The sequence below is a fragment of the Mirounga leonina genome, unplaced genomic scaffold, assembly GCF_011800145.1.
Source record: "Mirounga leonina isolate KUSES-001 unplaced genomic scaffold, KU_Mleo_1.0 Mir_53, whole genome shotgun sequence".
Classification (NCBI taxonomy): domain Eukaryota; kingdom Metazoa; phylum Chordata; class Mammalia; order Carnivora; family Phocidae; genus Mirounga; species Mirounga leonina.
The window spans coordinates 47,083,551-47,099,154 of NW_023270807.1; the positions used below are offsets into that span (position 1 = coordinate 47,083,551).

At 39.4% G+C, this 15,604-nt stretch overlaps 1 protein-coding gene across 1 annotated transcript in view; it reads right to left on the reverse strand.

Moving 5' to 3' along the window:
* Positions 1-942: 942 nt before the first annotated feature.
* RRAGD (Ras related GTP binding D) overlaps positions 943-15,604 on the reverse strand; it is a 40,158-nt gene continuing 25,496 nt past the window's right edge. Inside the window, exons 6-7 of the mRNA XM_034991399.1 lie at positions 10,944-11,092; positions 943-3,861 (exon numbers count right to left, since the gene is read on the reverse strand). Of these exons, the coding sequence (XP_034847290.1) occupies positions 3,710-3,861; positions 10,944-11,092 (301 nt within the window). The 3' untranslated portion in view covers positions 943-3,709. The remainder of the gene's footprint in view (positions 3,862-10,943; positions 11,093-15,604) is intronic.

The window sequence follows — 15,604 nt, forward strand, 5'->3', positions numbered from 1 at the left end:
AAACTCAACATTACTACCGATTAAAAATCTTAGAAAAATCTTATTTTTGATCAGGCTTTCCATTCAGAAACAGAATTTTGTATATAGGGCGCCTGGGTGGCTCAGTCGTTAAGCGTCTGCCTTCAGCTCAGGTCATGATCCCAGGGTCCTGGGATCGAGCCCCGCATCAGGCTCCCTGCTCAGCGGGAAGCCTGCTTCTCCCTCTCCCACTCCCCTTGCTTGTGCTCCTTCTCTTGCTGTGTCTTTCTCTGTCAAATAAATAAATAAAATCTTTAAAAAAAAGAATTTTGTATATAAAATATAACATCTAAAGCTAGTCTTCTCTGGGAACTAAGGATCTGTAAAAGTCATTACAGAGTGGAATCCTACGAAGCAAGTCAGAATCGATAAGGTAGACAGTTTGGAAAAGAATTTCCAGATGGCTAGGGATTAGGACCAGAGCAGCAAGAATTAGTGTCTGAAGTTTACTGAAAAAACAAAAACAAAAACAAAAAACAGTTCTATATTCCAAACAGCCATGTTCCCATCAAAAATGTGGAGAGATAAGGGGGTTTAAAAATATAATAAAAATAAAAGTGCAAATAGAGTGATTTATCCTCATTTCCATAAAATGAAAGCTGGTTAATCAGGACAAACATTTTACTAAAGGGACCCAACAGGGCCAAGTAAAGCAATGATATTCATGTATGGTCAACAACCTCACAAACAGGACGGGCCATACTTACGCTTCACCAAAGAGAATTTTCTGTTCCCAGAATGCTTAGTTATGAATATGCTTGAAATAAAACGAGAGCCTTACCAAATAATGAGCTTGACACGTGCTTTTAAATTGGCAGTTAACATTCTTGAAAGAAATGGTTTAGCAATAATTACAAATTATGTACTGCTTAAAGTAAAACATAATACTATGCTTGATTACAAATTACAACCAGTCTATAGAAGTTAAATGCATACCATACTTTAATAATCAAGACAGTTCAGCCATTTTTCTGGAGTATGTCTCAAACAGAGTTAGCATATAACCCGTATATAACAATATTGCTGTGTTTCTAGTCACTTTATATTTAAGGGTCCAAAATATATTATGCTCACAAAACAACACTGTCCGTGAATGCCAACCAGTTGTTTTTGTTTTTTTTTTTAATTTATATTCCTTCAAAAACACTCTACCCTGGTCATACACACTCATTTATATCACTAAAAATAACCAAAGATGGTAATTCACAGTCTTACCTCCACATAGAAGTTCTAATTGCCCAGAAACCTGTAGGTCAAGTTCTCAACCTTTGAAAATGAGCAAACATGTTCCAGAGAAGTCACTGTAGTCATGTATTTGGGCTTTGTATTTATAGCATTAGATTTGAGACCTAAACATGGCCATACACATCGCAGTAAGCTAAGTTCCATATCGAAAATAAAATGCAAAAGGAATAGAAGAGATTCTGTAATTCCAATAGCACAGACTTAAAAAAATCGAACATTTAGACATAACTCCTACATCTGTCTTTAACTAAGAGGTCATTGCCATGCTACAGGTTTGAGGCAGTAATCTTAATGTATTAGTGTGTGATCAAAGAGTGCACTTACTACCATGAACTCAAGTCCTATGCCATAAGATGATTTTTGCTTTTCCCAAAAAAAATCATTTGCTCCTGAAGTAATAGACTTTTAAGGCACATTTTAACAAAAACCCATCATATACCCAGCTTAAAAATGGAAACTCCTCCTGGTTACAATAATATATAATATACCTTAGTAATGTGTGATTAACCAGATAGGTAAGTGTCTCTACCTTGAGGATAAAGTCACATTAGAAAAGTGATTCTTTATTTGCTAATCAAAAAGAAACATTGTGTAAAAAATATTAGAACATTAAATTTATAAGAATAACCCATCTGTACCAAACCTGTTGGCAAAGATCCAAAGATGCAACAGGATACAGGCCTAGAAATTAAGGAAAAGTCTCCTTTGGAACCCTGGGTTCCTACCTACCCAGGTTTCTGAGCAGGAATCATGAGGAAGGGAGTTGGGCGCCTTAATGATTTTTAGAAATTTCTTTCCAAAATGCACAGACCCTTGGGAAGACTCAAACCTTACACCTCAATCAGCTACCATCTTGCATTGCAATTAGCAGCCTCAAAGAAATAGGACTTGGGGAGGGAAGGAGAGAGGATGGAAGGAAGCCACGGATAGAAGTGGGATAGTTTCAAGGGCAAGTCGCTTTAGGAACTTGGTACATTTTGCTAGGACCAGCTTTGATTTCCTTATGAGTCTTTGCTTAAAGATACATAAATCCATAAAATTATTTTCTAATACCCACAAGTAGGCTTTCGGGCACTGACCCTTGGGACGGACACAGAATTACCTAATGGACATAGAACTATCTACCAGGAATGGTTTGGGGTGATGGGAGATTTAGGGGGTCCCTTAACGTCCTGAAAGTCTGAAGTAAACCAAAGTGGAAGAATTTCTTGGAAACACAGAGCTGACTGTAACGCCCCACCCTGGCCGTCCTCTTCCCGTTGATGGTTAGGGGTTTGCTGCTGGCCCCTGAGCTCTAGTTCAACCCTAAGGTGGGAACGGGCAGAGTCCACAAGGCACACCGTCGTGGATGAGCAGGAGGCTCAGGGCTGACAAATGTGCTCACCAGGATCATGTTCTGTGGTAGAGATCCTCATGAGACATTCCCCGTGCTCATGATCCTAAATAAACATTTTAAATGTTGCACAACAAGCCCACTCCCCAGGGGCCAAACATACAAACTGTATATCTATTTTTATATCTGTAGGTAACCAATCACCTACATTTGGGAAACCATGTGACCTCTGATGTAACTTCAGCCTGAGTGGCAGGTACAGAACAGCCTCCAGAAACCCTGTAATGCAACATTCCTCTTTCTCTCCATGATTGGCACCGTTTTGGAAATCTGGTCCTGAAGGTTCTAAAGAACAGAAATGCAGCAAAAAGGAATAACCTCTCTGTATAAAATGATTCTAGAGATGTGTGTTGAGGTAAAGAGCTTTGTAAAAACTGTTGAGTAGGGAAGTCCTGCCACAGCTATAGAAATTTTTAGGTAAGTTTGGTGCTAATGTTATTCTACAAAACTCCCATTTATACCAGTTATAAACAGGAGACAGTTCTTATTGCTCCTGGAGCTTGCTGCCCCAATCTGTTCCAGCTCACTGAAAAATGATTTTTCTCAATAATTAGTAGCAAAGATTCCCAAATTTATAAAAAAAAAAAAAAAGTCATTGCCAGTGCATTGCTTTTTGATTTCTGATTGCCATAGAGATCTGAACTACACTACAGTATGCATGTCCTTGACACCAAGTACAGAAAAAAGCTTAGAAAAGTCGTTTTATCAAAGTTCAAAGAAAAAAAACATGAAAAAGAGCAAAATATATACAGTTCCTGGCAGTCCTCACCCAGGAGTATCTGACTACAGACCATAAAAGTTTACATCTGTGTAACGAAATTACAGTAGATTTTACTTCATTGTTAAAATACAAGTTTTGGCTTCAAAGTGCTCACTTTATTTAAAAAAGAGAAGATCAAGAAGGTTGCAGGGTTTTGTTTTGTTTTTTTTTTTTTTTGTACAACAAATACGTCATGTGTCCCAATCTCCTTTTTTTTCCCTCTTCCTTTAGTGCAACACAGCGCAGCGGCCTCGTCGAAAGGTCTGATGCGCAAAGACACTCCCGAAGCCTCACTACAGCAGCACGTTAGGGGTCCCATTGGGGGTGGCTCCTTTTTTCTTCTGCAGCCGATTCTGAACCTTTCGTGATTTCACCATTTTCATCCTCACCTCAAAAACCTCATGGATGGCTTTCCGGAAGCAATGAAAATTATAGTCAATAAGCCCTGTGGAAGAAAACAAAATATTTAGACATGTCGCACAGAAATAATCTCCTCTTGGGGCGCCTGGGGGGCTCAGTTGGTTAAGCGTCTGCCTTCGGCTCAGGTCATGATCCCAGGGTCCTGGGATCGAGCCCCGCATCGGGCTCCCTGCTCTGCGGGGAGCCTGCTTCTCTCTCTCCCTCGGCTGCACCCCCTGCTTGTGTGCTCTCTCTCTCTCTGTGTCAAATAAATAAAATCTGAAAGAAAGAAAGAAAGAAAGAAAGAAAGAAAGAAAGAAAGAAAGAAAGAAAGAAAGAAAGAAAGAAGAAAGAGAAAGAAAGAAAGAAAGAAAGAAGAGAGAGAAAGAAAAAGAGAGAGAAAGAAAGAAAGAAGAAAGAAGGAAAGAAAGAAGGAAAGAAAGAAAGAAGAAAGAAAGAAAGAAAGAAAGAAAGAAAGAAAGAAAGAAAGAAAGAAAGAAAGAAAGAAAGAAAGAAAGAAAGAAAGAAAGAGAAAGAAAGAAAGAATCTCCTCTTGTCGTGTCTGCCATGGCTGGGAAAAGCAACTCGGGAGAGACAGAAGAGCGGCCTTAACGGAAGGTCCACAGATTTCCCTAGCAGCTCTGCAGCCGGCTTGAGGCATCGCAGGCGAGGTTCTGTGAATGTACATGTTTTCCTATGGAAAGGTTCCAGAGTACAGACCACATTTTCAAAGTTGTCTATGACCTACAACATTGAAGGACCAACTGAAGTGCACATTTTTTTTTGACCTATCAGAATTCAAGAGTTCTTATAATTAAGATATATCTTCCATGAAATATTTATAATTTTTCCCCAAAAGGGATTATTAAATTGACTATGAGTGGAGGCAGACCCTGACTTGAAGTGTGGCTGCGATCTCAAAGCTTCAGTATCCATCATTCAATCGATCAATATTCACTGAATACCTATTATATTTAAGCCACTGTCAGAAGCCCTGGGGAGACAAGGTCCCTGTCCCTGATTTTATAGTGATAGCAGTCACCTCAGGTCAACTGCAAGCTCAGAAGTTCAACAACCAATGACATTCTTGGTTTTTCAACTCTAAGTAAATTTTAAGAGCAGAAATAGGGGCGCCTGGGTGGCTCAGTTGGTTAAGCGACTGCCTTCGGCTGAGGTCATGATCCTGGAGTCCCTGGATCGAGTCCCTGGATCGAGTCCCGCATCGGGCTCCCTGCTCGGCAGGGAGTCTGCTTCTCCCTCTGGCCCTCCCCCCTCTCATGTGCTCTCTCTCATTCTCTCTCTCTCAAATAAATAAATAAAATCTTTAAAAAATAAATAAGTAAATAAATAAAATAAAAAATAAAAGCAGAAATAGTAAGGGAAAACCTTTTTGTGTTTTCTGAAATCACTGGTACAAGAATGAAATAAAAGATGAATCCCAAGTCTTGAATGCATTTTTCAGCACACTAATTTGTAAAAGTGTTGAGAGCAACATTATTTTTTTTTTAATTTTCTTTTTTCTTAAGATTTTATTTATTTGCGAGAGAGACAATGAGAGACGGAGAGCATGAGAGGGAGGAGGGTCAGAGGGAGAAGCAGACTCCCCGCCGAGCAGGGAGCCCGATGCGGGACTCGATCCAGGGACTCCAGGATCATGACCTGAGCCGAAGGCAGTCGCTTAACCAACTGAGCCACCCAGGCGCCCCGAGAGCAACATTATGTTTATACCAATTAGGATAAGGCAGTTGGTTCGATTTACTATCTTCACATTTATTAAAATAACCAGCCCAACAATTATTTCCATCCACTGAGGTGATGCTTCCAAAGCCCCAACCAAAATAAAAAAGAATTGGGATCCCAGCCAAGGAGTGAAATTCTTCAAAGCAGTCATATGACCGCAAGTGCCCTGGAGGAAACACCAGCTCCGCGTCCAGAAGCAGGAAACCTTCTGAGCGGCGCCCTCTGCTGCTTCTGAAGTGACAGTGACCACAGTGCAATAAAACCTCTAAGCGATCTCAAGACAAGACTACTGGAATGAGGGGGAAAGTAATAAAAAATAAATAAGCCCAGGGGCGCCTGGCTGGCTCAGTCAGTAGAGCACGTGACTCCTGATCTCAGTGTTGTGAGTTCGAGCCCCACGTTGGGTGTAGAGATTACTCAAAAATAAAATCTTAAGGAAAAAAAAAGCATCTCTTTTCTGCCTGAGGTTTTCTTTGGTACCACAGAACTTAGTTGACTGCACATAGATACCAGGGATATGGGAATGAACGTTCTGAGGGCACCCCTCAAACAAAGGGGCATGGAGGAAGGTGGATAAATGTTGCAGTCTCCCATATTCAACTGGGGTGATTCTGAGTTTGCTCCACACAGCTTCTCAGAGGCTCTCTTATCGGGAGTGAACCTAAAGCTGCTCATTGACACCACTGTGGGTAGCTTTCCTACCTGCCTTGTGTCATTTCCCTACTTCCTCATTTTTGTTTCTTGGGACCATCTTCCAGATAAAGCAAGTAATTAAAAGAAAATAAACAAGAAGCAAAGAAATGATTTTATTTAGTGGGAATTGGGATAGGAGATGTGAGAACAACCTCAAAATTCTTTGCCTATATAGGCAACCAACTGCCTTGGAAAGAAAGCTTAGCTAGAAAAACTTTGGCTCAGTGAGAATTCAACTTGCAGAAATATTCTGTTGATAGTTCCTGACAAATCTTAACTTTTTAATCTTTGCAATTTAAAATGTAACAGTATCGGGGCACCTGGGTGGCTCAGTCAGTTAAGCATCTGCCTTTGGCCCAGGGTCCTGGGATCGAGTCCCGCATCCATCGGGCTCCCTGCTCAGCAGGGAGCCTGCTTCCCCCTCCTCCCTCTGCCTGCTGCTTCCCCCTGCTTGTGCTCTCTCTCTCTCTCTCTGTCAAATAAATAAATACAGTCTTTAAAAAAATAAAATGTAACAGTATCTTATTGCATTTGGAGTTTTAATAGTAAAAATTCACAACTGAGGTTTTTAAAGGAAGTAAGCATTCATACCAAGTATCTGCTATTTCTTTCAACCTTTTCACTGAAGGCAGCTGAAACTACAAGAACAGAGACACGAACAGAACAAACACATCTTCACCACCATAAACGGTTACATGATGGTTCCACATCCTTCTCTGCTTCAGTGGTTCTCAACCCTAGCCACACCTTAGAAACATCCAGAGAACTTAAAAAATTTTAACAAACCCTAGGCCCCTCTCCCAGGAATTCTATTCTAATTGTTTAGAGGAGGGCCAAGAGGTCTGTATTTTTTAACTGCCTCGTTTCCCAAGGTGCCTATAATGTACAGCCAAGGCTGAAAACTCCACATCTGCTTTTGATCCTCTCTTTTCTGCCAAAGTAGTCACAGAGATCACTCATGAAAACTCAGAGGGAGATCCAGCATGAGGAAAAGCTAATCAACTAGTGTCGGTTATCAGCGCCACGTGACTCTACAACACTTGAGATTAAAACAGGAAAAACAGGGGCACCTGGCTGGCCCAGTTGGTAGAGCATGTGACCCTTGATCTTGGGGTTGGAAGTTTGAGCCCCATGCTGGGTACAGAGATTACTTAAAAATAAAAATCTTTAAAGAAGAAAAAGTAAAGCAACAAAACCAACTACTCTATGCATTTATAAGCATTAAGTTCTTTTTAAAGACGACTACCTGATCCCCAGGGTGACCAACTCATCTCATTTGCCTGGAACATTCCCAGATCAGCTCTGAAGGTCTCCTGCCCTTGGAGTCCCTTCCATCCCAGGCAAATGGAGCTAATCACTCTAAAAAGCACATGAGTTTAACATGATGGGGTTAAACCTGTCTGCCATTTCCTAGTTATAACATTAAAACTAATACCTAGGTTTCTAGCTAGTTTAATAAATTCTACCAAATCTGCCTATCCTCAGAAATGATCCCACCTAGGTGGCTTAGCAGTAACTTACAAAGATCCACATAATAAACTCCATTTATTATTAAATTTATTTCCACAACCATAGATGGATGTTAAAATCAGTGGGCAAAAGTGTGAGGAGGAAGAGGAATTACATAGTTTGAAAGTATTTATTAACTACAAAGGGAAAGACAGGAACTTTCCAGTGGAAAAACCTGACAAACATTACCTTAACTAAATCAAGGTCAGCATCACCAGTAGTAATAACACTTATCAACATCATGAACCACTTGATATGATGCACTAAGAAGGACACATTCTTGTCAAAGTGCATAATCTTGTTCCAACTGTGTGGAAACAGCAGACAAACCCTATTTGAGGGACATTCTACAAAACAATTGATCAGTACTCTTCAAAAATGTCAAGGTCACGGAAGATAAAGAACTATCACAAATTGGAGGAGACTAGGAGGAATAGTGACTAAGTCAATTGGGGATCCTGGAACACAAAAAGGGTATTTTTGGAAAAATGGTGAAATCTAAATAAGGTCTATGGTTTCTTAATGTATACTAATTAATTCATTAATGCTATTAATTAGTATTATACCAATGGTGATTCCCAATTTTGCATTACTATAGTATGTAAGATGTTAACATTTGGGAAAGTGGATGAGGAATATGTGTAAACTGTGTACTATTTTTGCAACGTTTCTATTCAGTCTAAAATCAGTTCAAAATAAACAAGCTCTCCAGGTTGATGCTAATGTTCCCTAAATTTTAGGACCTGCCACTAACCTAGATGGTTTGGGGGCTCTAGTTGTACTATTTGCATTTTATTTTACTTAGCTTCCAAAATCAACATGAAATATTAATCACCAAATATAAATTCTGGAAATATCTTTAACCAAGGAAATATATGTATAATGGTTTAAAACACAATACACACAACTGATTCTATGTAGGGACAAGCCCAGGAATCTTAGCTCTGTCTGCCATACACTGGTGGTAGGACTTCGAGAGAAACTGACTTATAGTTCCGTGTCTGGGTAAAATCAGCTATAATTGAGAGAATGAAACAAGGTATGGTCCTGTCAAAATTCCATGAGCCTATTATATAACCTGTTCCTACTTTCAGCAAGATGAAACTAAGGAGTAAAAGATTAACACCACTTAATTACAAGTTTTGAAGGCCAAGAACACAAAAGGCAATTTGGTTGATAACAGTCAGTAAATATAGGAAAAATATGCAACTTCACCAAGAAGCAAGGAAATGTAAATTCAAATGATACTAGTTTTTAATAAATAATTTTTTAGTGCTAATACCGAATATTGATAGGAATACAGCAAAATGGACACACTTATATTCTCTTAGTAACATAAACCCATAACACTGGACATTTTGGTAACTAGAAGCCACCAAAACATGCCTATCCTGCCCTTGGATCTAAGTAATTCCATTTGCTGAAGTTTCTCCTGAGGAAATAACCAAAATGTATACAAATATACAGTGCAAAGAAGGTCATTACAGATTATTTACAACATTAAAATCTAGAAACAATATAAATTTTTAACAATAAAAGAAACTAACATAATCATTAAAATGATGTGGTAAAAAAAGGCTTAGTGAATTAGAAAGATGTCTGTAATTACCTCACTGTAATTCAGTGATGGTTACGTAGTAATATTTATCATACCATCACATATAGATAGGGACATAGCTACAGATGAAAAAGTCTGAAAAGTTATAAAGAAAATGTCGAGAGTGATTTCTGAGTGAGAAGTTGTTGATAATTATTTTTTTGCTTATTTGTTACTTCTAAATTTTCTTTTTTTTTTTTAAAGATTTTATTTATTTGACAGAGAGAGACACAGCGAGAGAGGAAACATAAGCAGGGGGAGTGGGAGAGGGAGAAGCAGGCTTCCCGCCAAGCAGGGAGCCCGATGAGGGGCTTGATCCCAGGACCCCAGGATCTTGACCCGAGCTGAAGGCAGACGCTTAACGACTGAGCCACCCAGGCGCCCCATGTTACTTCTAAATTTTCTAAGTGAATCTGTTGCTTTTGTAATAAAAAGAAACAATAAAAATGTAAATTATGTTTTCATGCTCAATGACTTAGGAACATTTTCATGATATAAATGAGTAAAAATAACAGATGTAAAACCAGATAGACAATATGGCCCCCTCTTGTTGGCAGGAAAGGAGGGATGAGAGAAGGGAAGAAGGCAAGATGGGGGGGAGGAAAGAAGGGAGAAAGAAAATCTCAGAAATGTAACATAGAATTTAGCTCTAGATGGCAAAATTGAGTAGTTTCATTTTGTTATTTATACTTCCCCAAATTCTCAAAGTATTTTTATAATGAACATGTGTGCTTATAAGGGAGGAAAAAAGGCTATTTTAGTAAATGTTACTATTGGCACTCTGTTGGGAATTTTTTTACCCCCCAAATTGGTAAATCATGCCCTAGTTGCTAGCAAAAATCCCTAGCATGTCAGTAAGCTGTTTTAAATAGTAGTTTAAATTCCCAGTTTAAACAGTAGGGGGAAGATGAGTATCTCTTTGAGGTTAGTTGCTTTAGTTTTATGTTATTTATATTTATTTACTTATTTATTTTATATTTATATATTATACATTTATATTATATCACATTTGTCATTTATTTATATATCTTTTGTTTTTGTTTCACTTATTAGTGACCTTATTAAGTACATTCATGTCTTCCCTTTTCAGAATCATGATGCCATCCCTGTGTTTTGAGGACTAAAGAATGTATAAAGGCTGAACAGAAGTTAAATACGTTTCGCTTTAATGTTGTACAAATCCCCTCCTTTACACAGGGATCTCAAGTGGTCCCACGGTCCCTAAGACCTTCTAGAGGAGTGGACCAGGAGGGAGGCCTCGGCCCTCACCGCAGGCTGCTGGGCCCTCCCTGGCAAGAGATGTTACAGCCTGTTAACAAGGCTTCAACCAGCTTCACTCCAGGAAAAGCCAGAACCCCTGGGAGGACTGTCTGGTGCCCCCTCTCGTCATAGCACTGCATCACTAGAGGGCAGGCTGCTTCCTGGATCCCAAAAGCCTGGCAGCCATGGTGAGGAGCCAAGGTGACCTGTGACTCAAGCCTGGAAGCTTCAGGAGGCATGCTGCTGATCACCCACATTCGACAAGCAGTAGAAGCAGTTATCAGTCTGAAATGAAACATTTCATTTAAATCACACACACACAAAATTACCTTTTCTTTCAAAGCTTTCCTCTCTGACAAAGCAGACAAGAGCCAGGAACTTCGTCACCTCTTTTAAATAAAGAACCGTGGTATTGTTCAGCTTTATAATGGCTGTGGATTCCTTGTCATACGGGGTTCCTGCTCCATCTTCTTTGAGACTACATGGGGACAGAAACCAGAATGTATGTGACCATTGAGAAGAAACTACAAATTGTAACCCAGTGACAGAGACCAGCTCTACTACACAGAGTGATAATCATAATGAGAAGTTGTTTACAATTACAGGGCCTTTCAGCAAAAGTCTTCGAAACAAAAAATCACAAGAATGTACATGGTGTATGACAGTCCCTTCCTAAGGACACAATGAGTGGCTGTTGGGGAAGGGAGGCATCTCTCCAGGCACCTGAGGAACACAGGTGAGGGATGGAGGTTAGCCATTCTTCCCTCCATAGCCCATAAGGGCTTCTTGTTTTTTCCTGACAGAATAACCAGGCTGTCAAAAGCATGGTCTGATGAAGACTGAGGAGAGCCGAATGACTCTTCCAAATTACAGAAGCCTAAGGAGACATGACAGCCAAACACTGGCCTAGATCCCGGATCAGGGATAAAAGATAGAATTGGGACCATTGGTAAGATCTGAATATGGACAATATATCAGATAGTGCATTATTGTAGCCATGCTAAATATGCTTAATTTGGTAAACAGTGGTCCTGTAAGAGAATGTCTGTTTTTTTTAAAGAGACAGACACTCAAGTAGCTAGGATCAAAGAATCATGATGTCTGCAATTCACTCTCAAATGGTTTGGCAAAAACCAACCACAAAATGTATTAGAAAAAGAGAGAGCAAATATGGCAAATTGGTAAAAATGGGTGGATCCCAGTGAAGGGTATCATATAGGAGTTCACTGGACTATCCTTGCACATTTTCTGTAGGTTTGAAATTTTTTCAAAACTAAACACTAAATAAATACACTGGTCTATTTAAGAAAAGGTGTGGCCTGCAGACACAGATGACTTGGGTTTGAACGCCAGCTCACTTATTTTGTGAACTGGAGCAAGGTAACTTCTTTGAGCCTCAATTCCCTTATCTGTATACTAATAGTAATTACCTCAAAGTTTCCCAATGCAATGAAATAATAGATATATAGCACTGAGCATAGTCCTCAGACCATGTAAAATGCACAATGAATGTTAACCATGATGATGATGATGATGATAATGAATGATGCCCTTTAATGATCAAAACTGGACCCTCTAAAGACACTGATGTAATCAGAGGTACATGTCCTCTCCTCATAGGCAAAGGAGCACTTTTCTGCACCGTTTCCCCTTATCTGAAACGGTATGTGTGTGTATATTTTTACTTCCCAAATTAATGAATAATTGACCAGAAATTTGACTTAATTGGAATTGTGCTAGACCTTATTAATACAACATAGTAACACGACTGGTGCTAAGCCTGATCCCTTTGCAGAATAAGAGCCAACATTTACAATGTGACAGGCACCATTCTTAGTTTTTATCATGAATTATCTATGGCCTGGCCTAAGAATCCTCTAAGCTGGGTATTGAGGAACTGAGGCTAGGGGAAATAGGATAATTTGGTCAAAGCTGATGATGGGGGTAGAGCCAGGACCTCGAACTAATCTAATTTCAGGGTTAATGCTTTTAGTCTCAAAGATATCATAAGGAGGTAGGGTGACAAACCAGATTAAATGAAAAGCCTGAATTGTAGAGTATTTCAAAGGAAATGTAAGTTCTTAGTTTTGAGAATATTTTCAACTGGCACATACATGGCTACTTAAAAGTAAATTGGGGAAGTGGTTTTTTTTGTTTGTTTTTAAAGATTTTATTTATTTGACAGAGAGAGACAGTGAGAGAGGGAACTCGAGCAGGGGGAGTGGGAGAGGGAGGAGCAGGCTTCCCGCAGAGCAGGACACCTTATGCGGATGTGGGACTCCAACCCAGGACCCTGGGATCATGACCTGAGCCAAAGGCAGGCCCTTAACGACTGAGCCACCCAGGCGCCCAGGGAAGAAAATTTTTTAAAAAAGGATTCAACTCACTGTGACCTACCAAAACATTAAAGAAAAATCTTTAAGAAGTGTTGGATCTCAGATGTTAAAGATGCTTTATCAGAATTCTTAACATCCTTTGTACTATTTTTAGCTGCTGTTTTTCTAGACTGAATTTCTCTCGCTAATAAGCAATGTTCTGAGAACAAAAAGCTGAAACATTTGAATTTTTTTACCCAATGAAGAAAATTTACTAACAGCACTTAATAACACAAGAAAATTCTTAGGTGATAATGTTAAATGCATAAAGCAGGATATATATAAAATTATATATACAAAGTGATCACATTATCCTAAAAATTACACAGAGAAATAAGAATAAAACACATCAGGGGCAACTGGGTGGCTCAGTCAGTTAAGCATCTGCCTTCAGCTCAGGTCACGATCCCAGCGTCCTGGGATCAAGCCCCGAGTCCGGCTCCTTGGTCAGTGGGGAGTCTGCTTCTCCCTGTGTCCCTCTCCCCTCCCACTCATGCTCTCTCTCAAATAAATAAATGAAATCTTTAAAAAAAAAAAAAAGAATAAAACATAATAAAATGGTAATAGTGACTGCCTCTAGGTGATGATATTATGGGCCATTTTAATTTTATTCTTTATGCTTTTACATATTTTTTTGCAGTGAGCATGGATTGCATTCATATTCAGAAAAAAGTAGACATTAAACAAATTGGAAAAACCAGAAAGACAAAAAAAATTACAAGTAAACACTGGTGACGGATTACTACTGCAACAACTATGTGCTACTCCTCAAGTCTGCGTTCACAAAGCAGTGAGAACACAGGCAGCTGCAATGTATTTTAAAGCGTGTGTGTGTGTGTGTGTGTGTGTGCGCGCGCGCGCGCTCCTGTGCGCTCGCGCGTTTGGAGAGCAGACGCTCAGCAGATTCCGGGGCAGACTGACCGGGGCGCCGGGTCACCTGCCTCGGGCCCTGCTGGTCTCCACGGAGCAGCTGGGACCTGGCAGCAAGCCCGTTTCCTCCGTCACTGCCAGTTAGCTGGGCTGGCTCCTTGTGGCTCCAGCAAACACCGAGGAAACTCCAGGGCCCAAGCCAACTGGTGACCCAGACTGGTTCTTACTGCACCTGATGGGTTCTCAGGAGCACTGCATTCCGCCACGGAAAAACAATCTGACTCCTCCTGCTGCCGCCCTCCTCATGTTTGTTTTAGCTGGGTAAGAGGAACTCTGATTAACATCATTTACATGAACAGTTTACCACTTACATCTAATTGCCATATGGCACAATAATGATTACGCTTATCATTAAATAGGTGCCAGATTAATTGTGTCTATTGTATTTGATTACCACAGCAATCTAGACTGTAATCAGGATACATTCAGTTTCCATGACTATTTCAAGGTCAATCCACTTAGAGTTTAAAAACAATAGAATGCTATAGAGCAATAGTCTTGGAAAACAAGGTCTATTTCTGAAGCCAGATGGCAGTGTTTAATAATAATAATAATAATAATTAATAATAATAATAATGGCAGCAACATTTATCCAGGGCCTACCAGCTAAAGCCTAACGATATGTCATCCTCACTACAGTATAATAGTATCACTTTCCCTATTTCATAATGGAAGGGACCCTGCGTGCTTGTGTGTATAGCAGAAAGAATCTGAACTGAGGGGGCAAAGGATTTTCAGACAGAGGAAGAGAGAAATGGGGAGACCGGGAACCTCACCGAAGTTGACGGAGGAGGCTGTGTGAGGCAGGTAACAGCTGGTGAGTAAAAGGGAAGATGAATAAGAGCCTTACCCATCAATGATTGGATAAACATGTAAGATCCAATATAAATCGACAGCAACAACTTGATCTTAATAAGACAGACAAACTAATTCATATCCATTTACTCTATATGACACCCATTCAGGAAATTTAAAATTATGTGGAATTGTTTCTCTGTCTGGTACGACAATCAGTTTTTTCCACTCCTTGTTTATTTTATAATATTGGAAGTGTACAGGAGGTTCTGTTTCCCAAGACTCTAAGACCATGATAATAAACAGGTAATGTTGTTTGCTTAGTTTTGTAATTCTCTGCTGCTCATAAAAGAAGACAAAGTATGTTAAAGAAAATCCAGCAGTTATTTCCTATAATGAAGAAAGTAATAGAACTGTTGTTAATATGAGATATGTATTTAGAGTTCGAGGATCCTATTAGTCTCTCCCAAGTGTGTATGACATTATGATATGATGACAGATTTTTCAGTAGAAGAACCAGGAATCAGTTAGATTTGAGTTCAAATTCCAGTTCTGTCCTTTATTGACAGTGTGAGCAGGGGTCAGAAATCTAACCACTCTGAACCTCAGTTTCCCCATTTCTGAAATGGGGATAATAATTCCCACCTCATGGAATAGCAGGGAATTAAATGATATAATGTATGCAATACATTTATTAGTAAAATGTCAGGCATTTACTCAATTATTTTTGGTTGTTATTGCATGCTAAGTGGTATATTTATTTACAGATCTCAGTCATTTAAAACAAAAGTATTAAAATCAAATAAGTAAATGCAAATGTTACAAAGGTTATGAAAGGTTTCATTTTCTAATCTGAAGTATGGCTTATTTGTACCCTTTAAGAATATTTT